At 39.1% G+C, this 16,800-nt stretch overlaps 1 protein-coding gene across 1 annotated transcript in view; it reads right to left on the bottom strand.

The window, feature by feature from the left end:
- eys (EGF-like photoreceptor maintenance factor) overlaps positions 1–16,800 on the bottom strand; it is a 122,658-nt gene that overhangs the window by 48,016 nt on the left and 57,842 nt on the right. The window contains exons 29-36 of the mRNA XM_040177902.2: positions 13,055–13,226; positions 12,697–12,775; positions 12,062–12,261; positions 9,511–9,635; positions 8,815–8,939; positions 8,206–8,413; positions 2,266–2,456; positions 2,073–2,164 (exon numbers count right to left, since the gene is read on the bottom strand). Of these exons, the coding sequence (XP_040033836.2) occupies positions 2,073–2,164; positions 2,266–2,456; positions 8,206–8,413; positions 8,815–8,939; positions 9,511–9,635; positions 12,062–12,261; positions 12,697–12,775; positions 13,055–13,226 (1,192 nt within the window). The remainder of the gene's footprint in view (positions 1–2,072; positions 2,165–2,265; positions 2,457–8,205; positions 8,414–8,814; positions 8,940–9,510; positions 9,636–12,061; positions 12,262–12,696; positions 12,776–13,054; positions 13,227–16,800) is intronic.

Genomic DNA, 16,800 nt, shown 5'->3' with positions numbered 1-16,800 from the left:
GGCGTCTGAGTTGAACTTCTGCTACAGAGACAAACAACTTCACGTTGCATAAATCATTGCATTTATAAACACTATCTCATCACAGTGGTTTGGGCCGTAGAGCGTGCAGAGATGCTGGGATTTTAAAACGTACAAGTTACATAAGTGGAATTGTTTTGTACACTCGGTTTAAAAATAAATTGATCACTAATCCTTTTGCGGTGCGACCGCTGTCCTCCGGTTGGGTTTCCTGTCCTCCCCAAACTCATTCGGACCCACGCAACAGCCATTCATGGATTCCAGAAACCGATTCTTCACTTCCAAACAACAGGGGAGAACTGATAATTACCCAAGTACAGATTCTGGACTAACACATCCTCAGCTCGAGGACCCTCGGGCCACCCGAGGCTCACGTCTCCTCTCCGGTGTCTCTCGACACCTGAGTGGAAGTTACGAGCTCCGCAATCTAGTCTGATTTGTTAAGCGCTGTGCTTCCCAACGCTGTTGCATATGGCGGCTAAACACTCGGAGCTGCACAAGTCCTTCCTCGAGAGCCAGCGTGGAGAGGCGGTTAATTCAGAAGCAGTCTGCCACGGCGGCCTGGCCGGCAGCCAGAGGGCACTGTGCTCAACGTCCTTGAGAAGTCAGCCCCACTGGGTTTCTATTTAACATATTGAAAAGCGCCGTTGACGGGGAAGATATATTAAAAGTCTATAATGAGTTAGGCGGTGACGTTGAGGATGGCCGCGGCGCCGTAGCTCTGGGTCAAACCGGACAAAGATGGACGGACTCGGCCGTCAGACAATTACAAAGAATTTGCTTTGTGACACCAGGAACCATTTTTCCATTCTCCCGACCCTCTGGTTATGACAGCTCTCTTTCTTGCAATGTCTCCAAGGGGTCGGTGCAGAACATTATGATTGATTCGTACTGCTGTTGTATTTTTACAGCAGAAAAAAAAAAACACACACACAAAAAAAAACAGGGGTGGAGCCTCGCCACCCCTTCGATTTGATTGGCCTCCGTAGCCGCACCCGCATATTTAGGGCAGTGCAGCGTTCTGCCAAGAAACATGAGGCAACCTTTACAATCAGCCTCGTTTCCACAGGAGATCACCTGCTCACCTTTGCTACAGTGTGTTCAAAATCACCTTCAGTACTTTTTTTTCTTCGAAAAACGTAATCTTCAGAATACCCGTAATGCATGTCATTCTCTGTGTATTCATTTTTTAGGTGAGTCTAACAAAACAGAATGTTGTTTTATAAATGATTTAGTCCGCTCACACAGAACAGATAAAAAGGCCTCTTTGCGACGATGAATCCTCTCCCCTCAAATACAAAGTAAACTTATTTGGTGTGAGTTGAATTTAAGCCGCTTTGTTTCAGCTTCCATCTCATAGACAATAAACTTTGCGACTCGAAACTGAACCACATTTTTCTTATGTCAGGACATAATGGAGAGGACCGGCAGCAAGATTGCTCATGAGCTTAGGAACAATATAACTAAAGGGGCCACAGCCTCACTTTAAATCATTTAAACATTGATTTTGTGCTTGGCTCTTGCTTGTTAATCTTTTCGTAATGAAAAACTGCAAATGAAGACTTTAGAACGGCCAATAAAACATGGTCTGTGATCACTAATGCATTTTAATAGGCACATTCTGACGTTTGCTTTAGTTCTTTAAAATGTAAGCCCATTTGCTCATTTGTAATAACATCTACATTCGCAGTCTGGTGATTCCTGCCAATTATATAGCTTCCCCCGGAATTAGTTAAAGCCCTTTTCTACAAAAAGGCCTGGCCCACTTGAAATGGGTGGATCAGCGAGGATCAAGTTAGTACCACCTGAGATGTTAACACTATTTGATCACATTTCGTATTTTTCACTCTGTAAGTAGCGTACTGTTAATGTGCCTCTTTTTCTTTTTTAAGAAAAAGAAATGTTGATAAAGGAGATCCATAACACATTACATCTGGGTTGATGTGACGTGTGGAAATAAAACCTGTAAATGAAAAAGCTCTAACATGCAGATTTAATTGATCAATTCAGAGGTATAAATAATTAAAAAAGAAACACATTGCAGTGGAACATACCTGATATTAACAATGTGAACCTTGCCATCACTGACGTGAATGTATGTATTAATCCAAGCAACCTCTTCCTTGTCGCTGCAGCAGAATTGGTACTGAAAGAAACCGTGCAAGAGTCATTGCCTTATACATGAATGCAGTGATTACATAACTAGTATACAATCATCCATAATAACTATATAAGACGAGTGATTACCTGCAGGATTCCATCCAGGATAAATAGTTTCATGAAAAAGAAATCCTGGTTAGCGGGTCCTTGGTCCACATAAAGTATAGTTCCGTGGGTTACTTGAGCTTGAAATCTCAAAGTAACGTTATTGAGTTCGCCGAGGTCAATGCCGTCAAACTCCATGTATGAATTCCCAAAGTACTGAATGTAGCTGGAATCTGGGAAATACAAAAATATAGAAAGCAGAAAATTGGGTAAAAGGTCTCAAAAAAGGTTCTGCGCTCGTTCACATGGAGGTCAGTGCACAGGGTGACGTTCACAAGGGAAGCTCGCAATTAGTAAAAATGTAGTCCAGCTAAGGACACATGAGCAGGGCTGATGCTTGTTGCCACGGAGGCTTCAACATGGACTTTTGTTGGTTTTGTTACTGTGCAGCTGATACTACTTTGTTGTGATCCTCTACTGTGTTTATGGCTGAAGAATACATGAATAAAAAGGATTCACAGGGAAAATCCTTCTAAAATCGGTTGTGGAAAACACTTTGTTTAAATAAAGTTAGGTAAGGATAATTTTCTCCATGTTTTCTCCACATCCATCTGCGAAAATGGGTAAAAAACTATTTTGGCATTACGGTTGATTATATTTAGTTAAATAGTTAGTGACTGTTAACTGGACTAACAATACTCTTTATTTTACTTCCCATGGGTGCCATTATGCCTACAGTATATAAAATACATTAGAGATTTGATAAAATAAATACAGCATTGGTAAGAAATACCATAACGTTTAGGCATATTGTAATTGAAATTGACAGAGAAAACAACATTGTCTTAAGTCTCTTTTCAAGTGTTCCTATTGGCCGGTCTACACGTGCAAGACAAGACCTCATCACAGCTGCTGAAACTTAAATATTTAAATCATTAAATAAATGAAACAAAGCTTCTTAACCTTACATGGCCTCCTCTGCTTTTCGGTGAGGCAGGTTATAGCCCTAGAATGTAATCGGTCAAGCCACAAGTCAAATGCTAGACTTCCCTCTGGAATACCAAACGAAAAAACTAAAATAGCTGACTTGCCTCGAGGGGGATTTGAGTTGGTTTAAGTAACAAAAGGTTGAAACGGGGTGAAGCAAGTAAAGCAGCTGCCTGCTTAAGCCATTCAACAACCCTTTACAATCATATTTCCGGCAACAAAACACATCTGCTAACGCAGGTCAACATTCACCATAGTCAGCTATCAAATACATGGTGGTTTTGGGATTTGTTTTGATAGGCAGTTGTTTCCCGCTAAACTCTCCCAAGTAATAATGTTGTTGAGTTTTATTACAACGCAATGGCGTGAGAAGGAACTCCTTCACCCACAGGATTAACTGCCAAACAAACAAGTCACTGCTAAATAATCAAAATATTTAATGAACAGAATCCAATTCTATATTATACAGATAACGTATTAATCTAAATCAATTTTGTATTCAAAATGAATTGTTCTGTTTCGAATTAAATATGTACAAAGTGATCATATTCTCTTGGTATCCAAATGTGGCAATCTTATGCGGTTTTATTTCTTCATTTGGATTGGTTCAAATTGTTTAGTTCATTAGGCCACGTCACCGGCACACTTAAATAGCTTGAAATGACTTGTGCAAAATGATTATGTTTATAGTTGTACTGGGGATAAAACACAGCCAGCATCATTCTATTATTCAAAATAATAAGAATATATGAAATCCAGTTCACTCAACGTTCCTCAGCCATGTTGTGTAAAATGTAAAATGTGGCCGACAAAAACACTGACAGCTTAAAGTGACACATCTACAGCGCAGGCGATCGTGTGGGAAGCAAAAAAAGTAGATAAGTATTCATTTGATTTAAAAGCTCTTAGTAGCCTCAGAGTTTTTTCGCCCCTCATGCTCTCTTTACAGGCATACTGTAAAAAGTGTTGGTTGCCAAAAAGATGTGAAGCATGCAAATGACCGTACATTAGGCGGGAGAGCAATCTTGGCCGAAATGAACGTATTCATACACGTGCATTACGTGCCTCATTTCATAGTGGAATGACGGGGTTCATATTAACCATGAGAATGGGCGATTACGGAATATTTCAGTTAAAGTTCCAGTGGCCGCAAGCTTATTTGGGGAAGCACAGACTGCAATTGGAGGCGAGCATCAGGGGCGCCCATGCTCAATGTATTTCCCATCTGAAAGGAAGCAGTGCAATTTGCTGAAGAAAAGTCAAACCGAGAGGCTGTTAAAGTGAAAAGCATTACTGGAGGCACCCGTCTGTTTGCGGTTATCCAAAAGAAAAATCAGTACATTCGAAAATTCAGCAAAACTGCTTTTAAGTTGTTGCCATAATTAAATCGCGCGGCAGCAAATTAGAACCTTTATCAATATTTGTTCCCAAAGGGTTACACCCGCTTTGATCTGACAAACAAGGTAACCTAAATACCCCCACGTCTTAAGGAGAGCAACGCGACCAATACTTTGAGGACAATCCCCTGACAAAAAAAAAAAACATGTTCGTCGTCATCACTACTGGATCCAGCTCAAAAGCTTTTCTGGTTTCAATAGGAGGGAAAACCTTGTCACAGTACAAAATTCCTTGATATAAATCTTTCATTTTAGATTTAATTTGGGTCCTATTACATGTCCATAAAAGATATAAGTCATATTTAATGTTACTTGGAAAGGTGGCGTACAATGATGCAGCACAGACTTTATGCAAAAGGTTAAAGCACAAGACATTTCCCTTGAAGAATATAATTGGAAAAATACAAGCTTAAGATACCTTAATAGGAGGATAGAGTTTGGGGAACGAGATGTAATTGGTGTAGACTTAATGTCCCATTTATTTAAAAAAAAGGCAGGACGTAAGTTCTCTTTCCTCCCTGATTTATTTCAGAGTTAACAGATTGAACTTGTCACAGGACAGAGATAAAACACTGGTGAGGACCTTCTTAGGACCCCTTTACCTTTAAAAGATCTTACATTCAGGACATGTGATGTAGGAAGATTTGGATAAAATGGTTCCACTGCTGACATACACAGTGGAATGAAATCCTAAATATAATATGTCCATTTAACAATATTGTGTAATTACGTCTTTGTCTGGTTGTCAGGGGACAGGAATGACAGCTACTGTACACGAGAAAACAGCACATCAAGTGCAGCTAAAATGTCAACTTTTACTTCAGCTACAGGAGCTTTTTTCAGTGAATATTCTTAACCGAACTGTGAACAACATTTGGACGTCATTATGACTCACCAGCTGATTCACTAAATACATCAAAACGGTTACATGCATACTGTTAAATTATTCCCCAACAGGAACGCTAACATTTATTAGCAATAGACAGAACAAGTGCTCACGTGTGAAACTGAAGGTCAACCAGGTGACCGGCCCAAGAGAGGCGCTGCATGTTTAAAAAAAAAAAAAAAAAAAGGACCAACCTCTTACTCATCAACTTGAATTTCAGGAGCTTAAGTCATTTATTTCCTGCCACACATGGCAGCAGAAGATAACAGCTTCACCTGTGCTGATCACTCCAAGGAAAGTCAACCAAATTGTGGCTTAGCCGCAGTAAGCCTTCCTCCACCAGCAGTGTCCTCTGCAGATACCCATCAGCTCTCATACTGTAGAGCAGAAATACTGGGGAGCTCAGCATTGAATGTTTAGAGCTGGGGGGGCGGAGGGGGGAGACGCCCTGAAAATGAGTTATTTGTATATGTTATCATTGTTACGCAGCTACTAGTTATAAATAAATAAAAACATTTTGACCAGATCAATATTTAAGGTGATCTGTCAGTTTGTGCGTCGGGCCCCCGTATGTAAACATTCCAATTGACTATTGCAAAGGTTGTGGAGCAATCTTGGGTTTAAAGGAGCGCTGTCAGAGTCTATTTCAAGCAGCACCAAGGGCACTGCATTCTTTTAGATGGTGACCCAGTTAGATAAACGTATGAGTTTCTGGGTCCCCTTGCTTTGAAACGTATTAACTGTGATTATGCACCTATGTGTAAAAAGAGAAAAGAAATGTTTCAGTGCATGCTTGTTTTTTTGTTGTTTTCTTCACCTGTGTCTTAATCCTCTTCAAACCAATGCAATCTGCACTGGATGAGAGCTGGATCAGGTGCAGCGGGTAGAACTCCATTATGTTTGGCCCAAAGTGATTTTCGGAGTGTCTCTCTGAATTGGTTCAAGCTTGTCTCTGTTCAATAGGTCTGTTTTACAGCTCCGTGAGCAGTTTCAAAGGTAGACAGACCTCATCTGTCAAAGAGTAACAATCTGCCCAGGGCTCCGAATTCCTCCCCTCACATGGACGACTGAATCCAACACCAATAATGTATAACATATTGTGTTCAGGGTCTTCATTTGAGTGTTAAAGGATATAGCAACAAATAATGATTGGATCTACCATTGTCAAATTACTGTTCTCAAACTGAAATAGAAGAGGGATTTTAGTGGCCAATACAAAACTAGATTTTAACAGGATTTTCTGTCACCAGAGCTGTACAAAATTACCACAATCTCTCAATCAAACCTAATATATCATCGCTTTCTATGTCCCAAAGGCTGTAAAATCACATTTGCAGTACCGGCTCAGTTGAAAGCTCCTCTCAATCGAAACTGGCAAACCTTGTGGAAAACCGTTTGGTGGGAAGGGCAAAGGAAGGATGGCTTCGTAATCCGCCAGAAGAAAAAGAAATCTCTGGACCTCCATCAGTACAAATTGATGGATGTAATTTGGTGTCACTTTCTTGCACACTTTATGTGAATTGAAGGAACAGTTCTGTAATGGGGGTTAAGACTTGATTGAGAAACATTAATTTGACTTGATTCACTGCCACATTCCTTATTCCAAATGAGTCGGTGTTTCGCACTATATGAATATAATTCATAACCATATTAGATTGCCCCCCCCAAAAAAAATAATGCACTCAAACAGGAAAGTGAACATCAAAAGTATGTAGAAGCAGCATGAACTCGAGAAACTAATTTGAACTGATGCGTAATTGCAACTTCTTAAACATATGCAGCCTTTGAAGTTTCACACGTCTTTCACAATTAGTAGGAAGTCGTCTTAAACGAGCAGAATATGTAGGTACTCAAAAGTATTTACTCAGAACCTTTACTTAAGTAAAAGTAGAAACAGCAGAAGAACCTTTCCTTTCACTTCCAAAGAATTCTCGCTGCCAAACAGATAATTGGCACCGGACCCACGGTTTAAAAAGGAAACTCAAAAGAACGGTATGGACCACTACAAAGTAATCTCAGAGAGACAAGAGGCTCGTGCTTGGGCAGAGAAAGTCAGAGTCTGTTATCATTGTTTGTTTGTGTGGAACAAAATTTAAAAAAACACTTTCAGTGATGCTGGTTATAAATAACTTTGGTTCTTTCCAATGCGCCACCTGGAAGAGATTTAAAATGGAAATGTCCACAGTTTGCTGCCTTTCTCCATTTTTCTGTCCCTACCAGTTGGTTCACGCGAGCGCTGCAGTGGTCTTAGGCCCGCCCCCAAATGCTCTCATTAGTTGAGACGTGCGACAACGCCCATCCCGAGCCAATTAATGCGTTACAGCGATAACACTGCATTGACTTGCCAGCCCTGAGATATATATATAAATATATAATCTTTGACACCTTTGTTCACTCATGGCATTCTTTCAGTCAGCCTCATAAGGTGTGTGTGTATATGAGGCTGACTGAAAGAATGCCATGAGTGTACAAAGGTGTCAAAGTAAAAGGAGGCTACTTTGAATAATCTAAAATATTTAAAATAATTGGGTTCTTTGCTGTGTTACTTCAGAGTTTTTAATGTCTTTGATATTAATCTGCAATCTAAAAAAAATAAAAATAAAGAAAAAAACATTAAATGAGAAGGAAATAGTTTTCGCAGCTATTAGTTTAATTGAGTTTAAGTAATAAAGTATAAAAAGTACCATAAAATGGATTTACCCGACTACATACCTGCAGCCCTCTCCGCCGCTTTCGCCACGTCGAGTGTTGGCACCCCCGGTGTGGCGCCGCGAGTGGAATCCTTGACTACAGTCACCAAGGTAACCGCATCCGTAGTGGGAGGCAGGCAGCTGACCTTGTTGATGCCATCTACACAGGAAAACGCTTCTGGACATGGATTCAACAGGCAGTCATCATAGTTGTGCTCACAGTTCTTCCCCTGTGTATGGAAAATAGACAGCCGTGTCCCATAACTCTACAATGAGATGCTAAATACGATACATTTGAATAATTACGTTTGCATTAAGTAGGGAGCAGGGGGTTATATAAAAGGCTTTTTAAAACTTCAAAACCATAAATATATCAAATCTGATTACTAACGATTCAAAAACGTTTAAAGGTTAATTTTAGAATGTTCAATATTTTATCCAAAGTCATGTAAATTGTTTGTAATATCAGAAGTTAAGGAATCTTATGTTGCTACAATGGGAATATAATAATTGATGACCTAGTAAGAACGTGCCAGGAGAGGATTTAAGACTGGAGGGTGCAAGAGGGAAAAGGTTAATAAAAAGAAGAAAAAAAAGACGAGGAGTTGGGGAATAAGGTGGGGAGCCTCACCACAAATCCAGGATGACAGAAACAGGTGTAGCCGTATCCCGGATCATTCTCAATGCATATCCCCTGGTTGCAGGGCTGTGGAAGGCACTCATTAATGTCATCCTCACAGTGAAGGCCTGTCCAACCTGCCAGGAACAAAAGCCCACAGAGTGCCGTTGTGAGCCCGGGCTCTCCCACTTCCACCATCTGAAGTGAATATCAATCAGATTCTCCCACATTGATTTGCTTCTTTTTTGGGGGTTCACACACACATACAAAGACAAGAAAAGGCTTTCACTAAAGAGTAAGATGCCACATACATTTTAATGAGCCAACACCGCATCGTCTTTTTTCACTGTCTTTCTTAGTACTATATGTCTACAAATTTCCCCCTAGAGAAAAGAAGATGACCTGAGAATGGGTTTTGAGGCACAAAAGCTATGCGGGAGAATTGTAAACCTTTAGTAATACTGCAAGTGGACTATTTCAATCCAATATGGCCATTCTTTAAGGATTAAGATGTTCCATAAGGGAAGCTCTACTTTAACACATCTGGGGCAAAGTGGACTGACTCACAAACTGTCTATTAAGGCTCCATCTTATAAATCTTGTCCGGGCTTTCATTAAACAGGTGGTATAAAAGGAGAAAAAAAAGCTGCTTTGGTTGCCTCATTTCTAAGTAAATTGAGGAACTCACAGGATGTCTGACGGACTCACCTGACCTGCAGTGGCAGACGTAGCTATTAATAAGATCTTGGCAAACGGCCCCGTTGTGGCAGGGAGCTGAGCAACATTCGTTAACATCCACTTCACAGAAATCCCCCATGAAACCTGGTGGACAGCTAAGAAAACACATCATACTTCATAAATTAGGATGCTTTCTTGCAGCACCTTCACTTCCTTCTAGTCGGTCCTAAAAATGCATCTGTTAAAACTGTCTGTTTACCTTATTCCTATGAAAAAACCAACTAGTCAGTAGTATTTTCTTATTTCAAAGAAGTATATTATTCAAAAAAGACTGCAATGAAAAAAGGGAGGGAAATCAGTAAAGCTGATTCAATTCAAACTGAAACTAAGGAGCTGCTTCGAATTAACATATAGTTTCAAGCTATATATATATTGTTCTTATAAATCGTAAGGACTTGAATGTATTGTTTTCAAATGACTAAGTCTACATCTACAGAGAAATAAGAAACTTTCTGTAGAGCCCAACAGTTCCTGTACTATATAAAAACAACTGGGATTCTCTAAGAAAGAAATAGAAATCAATTAGTCCAGCGAGCACATTGTCATCTGAATATTCAGAATGAATCAAACAAATCCACAAATAAACATTGAGGAACCAATGGAAAAGTACTTTGGAGTTCTGACACGGGGTGTTTCAATACCATCCATGTCCTACATAGACTAATATTAAACCTTTGAATTAGAGATCTTATTCAACCTTCCTCTTGCATTAGCATCTCTTATGTTAACGGTTCGTTTTTTAACCCGTGTCTTAGATCAGCTGCAGCTGAAAAAAGGTTTAACATTTTTTTTAAGCTTCCAAATTGTTTCACATCTCTTGGTTACCTTGTTAGGCTTCCTTATCCCTGAAAATATTGGTTTTAATTTTTTTGGTGTGAGCCTCTGGGCCTTTTTCTTGGTCAGTGGGTGACTGCAAGTTAATGGATAACAATGAGAGTCCCTGAAGCTCACTCTCAGTGTGTTGGTCGACACCGCACTTGTCATTTCAGTCTTTGCTCTAATTATTATAACTGGGTCAACAACACAAAAGGTCATAATTTTAACAAGAGCGTTTCATAATTTAGTAAAAAAAAAATTTTTTGTTGAAATAAAAGTTCCTGACAAAGTGAAAACGCTTTGATGCAATAAACAAATTGATGTGGTTATTTTATGCATTTAACTGCTTCGGTCGGTGCTGCCCCTAAACTCAAGAAGAAGGTTAAGAGGATAAAACATATCGGTGCATAAAATCCACAGGTAACGAAAGTGAGAATGTACTATACATGGTGTGGGAATTGTTTTTCTTTTGCGGTGCTGGTGATCTGAAGAGGATGAGCTACAGCTTGAGCAAAAAGAGGCACCGCTCGATTCTGCAAATGTCGTCCCCACTGGCTTTAGGTTTTGCAGAAGAGAAGTCATTTTCCAGATGGCCAATGAGCCTGATCATGCATCAAAACTACCTGAGGCCAAAGGAACTGCTGACTTGGATGGATTTCCAATTCACAGTCATCAGACCGTGAACATCTTTGGGAATATGTGACATCAGAAAAACTGACAGAAGCAAAACAATGTAAAAAAAACAATGCAGGATATCAGAATAACCACGACATTTTTTTTGAAATTCAATAAATAAATCGATTTTAGTAAGATCATAGTTTTAGACCTTTTTTGCCGAAAAAGGGAACACATGAATGTAAAAATAAATTAAAAAAAACAATGTAATTCATGTATTACAGATGTTGTCTGGCATAGAATCCATTGCCTGACTGATTTCATATTTCAGCAGACTTGTCAGTGCTATCCCGATCAAACCTCTCCATTCAAGTGGAAAACATATGTGGAACATATGTGGTATGTACAAAACATTCTTAGAAGGTGACCTGCAGTCAGTCTAATGTAAATGCAAATAAAAACATTGTATCTTCTCACGAAAACACAAGATGGGAACCTGCTGTCATTCAACAGCTATATCTATGCTTTGAATTTATTTTATCTTTAAATAAGTCAAATCAAAACATCTTGACTGATTGCTGAATCTAAATAATCCAAAGACAAGTTCCAAGTACCATAGTTGACTAATTTGATGTCCAAAGAATCTTAAAGTGCACCCAATGCACAAGCCATACATAAAATAACGACATTGAGCATATAGCAGCACATAAGCACAAGGTTTGACATGAGATTAACTGCAATACATCCAAGGGACTGCTGGGTCAAATCTGCACAGACTTACTGCACACGCGTTGAATTCAGATACACTTCATCATGACTGCATCTCAGCGATTTTAATGTGATTCACTGAACAAACCCGCTGCTGTATACCAAGGCAAACACATGCAGCAGCACCATTCTGGAGAGACATTATTTTTAGTTAGAGAATAACAAACACTTTTTTTACGTTTTTAAAAGTTTGGATCGTTATACCAGTGCATTTGTGACGCTTGCAAATTACACCTGCTACCACATCCACCTTCTTCACTCAGTTTGTTTCAGTGGCCTTTCATCAAAGCAATAACATACTTGTAGGAATGGTCCAACTCACCTGCATGTAAAGTTTGATCCTTCTCCGTCGATGCAGGAGGCTCCATTAAAACAGAGTGAGACATTAAAAGCGGCTTCTTTACAGACATCTATATCATTCATGCAGGTTTTCCCTGTGTAGCCATCCGGACAGAAGCAAGCATATTTATCAATGAGATCCACACACGAGCCTCCATTCAAACAGGGGCTGGAAGCACATTCCTGGAAATTAAAAAGACACTTTACCAACAACAGATTTGACAGATACAACCGTGACATGAACAATTTCACAGCTTAAAATGCATAATGTCATTAAAACAAGAAAAAGTCATAACTTTGGTTTCGAAAGAACAGCTGGAAGTTAAAATGCAGATGATCACATTATCCACTGAACTAAATACTCCAACATTGTAACTCAATGTTTTATCTCTGGAGTTCAACACAAGCGGTGGTTTAAATCAATGCTGCACTCAACAGCTTTTTATTTTAATCAGGTATTTGTACAATGCTTACATGATCCTGGTAGTTCAACTGACTCATGCTGCACAACAATCAATCAGTAGAGTTGGTGACGCGAAAGGCCACGTTAAAATTAGCCGCATAAAGCTTGGAAGGCTTTTGAACACCCGGCAGGTTCATTAATGAAGCTCAACTCACATCAACGTTTGTTTCACATCTGCTGCCAATCCAGCCGGATTCACAAAGACAGGAGAAGGAATTTACTCCGTCTTCACACCTGAGGAGGACACAACAGATCGCCTCGTCAACAATCTACTACAGTATGAAAGGAACCCAAACGCACATATTTAGCCCTGTAGTTCATTCAGAATCCTTAAAGACAGATAGGATCACTTAAACGAGTATTTCCCATTTTATGGAAATAATGATTTAGAGACTATACAGCAAGTGACATGTCTCGACTCACTGCGCTGGGAAGGAGTGTAATTACAAATAATTCCATGCAATTTCCACCCTTTTGTAGTCTTTCTCTTCCAAACGACAGCAAATGTTGTACCTCCCGTGAAGACAAGGCGCGGACGAGCATTCCTCAATGTTGGTTTCACATTGCAGCCCGGTGAAGCCATCAACACACAGGCAGCGGTATTGATTAGGCGCATCAATACATTTCCCACGATTTCGGCATGGGTTTGCAACACACTCGTCGATGTCAACTCCACACCGTGCGCCTAGGAAGTGAAGGGTATTTTAAGACATTACGAATTAAACAACTTGAGTTAAAAAGAACCAATGAAAGTCTTTGCCATCTAGATACTAGATGCAACACCTCTGGATCAAAACTGTGTTGTATACATCGTAGAGGAATAGACTACACTGGTTATGTTTGGGGAAATGAGCGACGAATATAAAAAGATAAAAATCAGCACTATGAAAACTGTAAGATATGTAAATCAATTTATAAAAGACCATAAACTCGAGACACAAGATCCATCCATGCCAATATCTCACCACTTGTCACATTTCGACATTATCCTTGTGGCATTGCAGAAAAGAGCAAAGATAACGTTCAAACAATTCACATTAAATAAGAAAATGACTCGCTATGTTTTGCTGCTCAAGAGGTACTGGATTTATTAATAAAGAGAATAAAGATGTGAAAACGATCATTTGAGTACATTTAGTAATTTCATAAGGGCAAAATTCACAGCTTTTCAACCGGTGAAAACCACCTGCAGTTGTTGCCGTCTTGGCTGAAGCTAAATCAGACTTGCTGGTGATCAATGCATCCCGCTGCATGTAGAGTCAACGTAGCAGGCAGTGAGCAATGTATGCTTCAATGGACAATAAAATCTCTTAAAACTGGAGTCTTGAAAAATGAGACGACGCGATCAATTCCAAATTATTTTATTTGTGTGTATTTGTGATCAGTTAGTTGAGTGGTAAAATATTTTTTAGCATTAAATTTGTCATATACTTCCATCATAGTATTCTGAAGCGTATTACACTCATAATTTATATTAAATGAATTTGCATTTCGTATTTTCAACTACCACTCAAATGAGTGGTCAGATGATGCGTATACCCGTCGAACAACTGCAAGATGGCACTTGTTTGGTCCTTTGAGATCAAAACACTGTCTCCTAAGAGCCGCATGCTGTGCAGATAAAGCTGCCTCACCAACATGACGTGTTTTTAATCGCTGGTCTCTTTAGTAAACTTTGATGTAAAGTTATCAAAGATTGGCGAGGATAGCAAACAAAGATGGGATGAGAGTTGTCTACTGTTAATTAAAGGATTTCTGCTTTTTTATCTTATGTTACCTCTTGCTTGCATATTATTGTACTATTACTGTCAACATGACTTGAATGTTTTTAATAAAAAGGGTTTGCAATGAGAAAAAAACTAATTCAAAGTGCCTTTATCTTGTACTTTGTTATTACATATGACACGTTAGCTTTAATCATCAATATCCAGTGAATCAAAGCAAGCTTTACACCGTAGTTGTCTTCAAAATATATTGTGAACTTGTTCAGACCTGTTATTTTAATTCCAAAAGATGGATAGGGCTTATGTGGTGGATGATAGCAGGAGTAATGGCTAGGGACAGAAACAGTTTGTTATATGCAGTAAGCACATATCTCATAAGGAAAATGACAGATGAGCCATTAATAGCTCATAAAAAGACTCCGTGCCGGCCAATATTTTTAAACCAGAGATGAAACGATAGGTTGGTGAATCAATTCTTTTATCAACAGATGAAAGCATCCCAAACCATTTGGAAAACTGATCATTGATTATGTGTTTCATGAAGCAAAATAGGCAAACACCCATTAGTTAGAGCTTCTGAAATATGAGCATTTGCAGCTTTCTTAAAATCACAATATATCGCAGTTTTATCAGGTTATTTGTTATATGTTGTGTAAATCTGAAGATATCACCTTGGACTTTTATTTATTGACTCATTATATGATCAACTCCTTCAAAATATTGATCAACCGATGAATTCATGAGTTGTATCTTGAATTAATCTTGAATTTAAATTCATGACGTCTTTAAAATCCCAGTTTTGTCCCCGAAACAGCGCCTAGTGGCTACTTCTGCCATGACGTGAGGATAGAGGCAGGAGTCTGACAGTTACATAAACTACTCGCTTTGTTTTTTTGTTGTTTTTTAAGCGGGTCAACCAAGCAAACAGCTTTGTTTTATTTAACAACATAAACTAAACCAATGACAAACACTTTATATTCAGAGTGGCAATATGTTGTACATGATATCCACAGCCCCAGCCCAATAAAAGACTAGCGCTATTTTGTAAGAATAGTCAACGTCCCCGAGAGGATTTCGTTAAATGCAGCTCTGACCTTATGGAAGTGTATCGCATGCTTTGCGCCCTACATACCCTTACAGCTCTGTACCATGTCTATGAGACACAAACCCCCGTACACACTGAGATGCACCAATTGTGCTGACTCAGAGATGAACGAACTGTCACTTAAAGTTACTTATGTCTTAACTGTCCATCAGCCACATATAAAAGGGCTACGAGGACTCAACAAGTAAGTCTGTTTTACTCACAGCTATTTATTATTCATGGAGACCTTAAAAAAAAAAAAAAAAACAGCAATGAGATAAGCGGACAAATGGAGAGGGGAGTTTGAGCGGTGAAGGAATCACCTTATCAACATGCGTCCTCCATTCTGTCAACAACTCAAAACACAGGTTGGGAAAACACACAAGTATAGCACTTCTTCATAGAGACCCAGAGAAGTGAATCATTTTTCTGGGTAATTCTAAGCCCCAAAGTCACTGGTGTTCATCACTACCTTTGAATGTTTTGATGTCATACATTGTCACGCGCCTTTGATAGTCGGCTGTGGTGAAGTGAACCAGGCAAAGGCTACCTGAAGTGACTGCAAATATGCTTGTTACAAAATCTGATACATTATGTGCGCAACACGAATGGACATATAAACAAGAGCAAAACAAAACCGTTTTTTGGAAAGTTCTCTGCTGGCTGAGTCAAAAACAGACTGTGACCAAATGAGAGATTTGGGGTTTTCTTAATAAACTTTACTTTATTAACATTTTACATTTGTTTCCAGTGACTAACTAAACCTACTTTATATAAATATTTGTTGCTGTAAACATAACCGTTGCTGCCCTATAAACCATTTGTTTAAAACAGCCCAAAAGAAGATTAATTTACCTTTAGGATTGCAAAAAAATAAAAAACCTTTCTGAATTGTTCAACACACCTTTACATCTCCTATTTTGATGTTATTATTTAGGTCGGATCAAAGGACTTAACTATGAATGGGATTACAATACAATAACAATAATAATAAAAATAATTTATTAATTATTAAATTGGTCTCAGAAATTAATCAAATGTTTTCATTAAGTTCACCCGGTGAAATACGGAATCTGCTGAAGCCTCAACAACAGACAGCACTGCCAGGACGGCAGCATCACCCCCCAATGTGCTGACTGAGGACAACAAGGGGCTGATTGCACTGTGCGATCACTCAAGGGAACGAGCCCCTAATGACGGGTGAAGAGAAAACAGAAGGTGAGGAATAGTGTGCTTAAACTGTGATTTATATAAAACAAGATTGCCCATTCATCATATGGCTGTAATGACCTTTAACCTCAGTACAGACCACAGTTAAATAATACATTATTGTGATTGCAGAGCCTTTGAGAAATCACATCCTGAATAACGGTCAGGTTTGTCCATCTCTCCTGGAAGACGGCGTTCTAGTTCAAATAGAAAGAATGGGATTATGCCGGAGACATAACTAA

Source organism: Gasterosteus aculeatus, chromosome 6, assembly GCF_964276395.1.
Source record: "Gasterosteus aculeatus chromosome 6, fGasAcu3.hap1.1, whole genome shotgun sequence".
In the NCBI taxonomy this organism is placed as follows: domain Eukaryota; kingdom Metazoa; phylum Chordata; class Actinopteri; order Perciformes; family Gasterosteidae; genus Gasterosteus; species Gasterosteus aculeatus.
The sequence above is the reverse complement of the archived record's forward strand: the minus strand, read 5'-3'. Positions and strand labels throughout refer to the sequence as shown.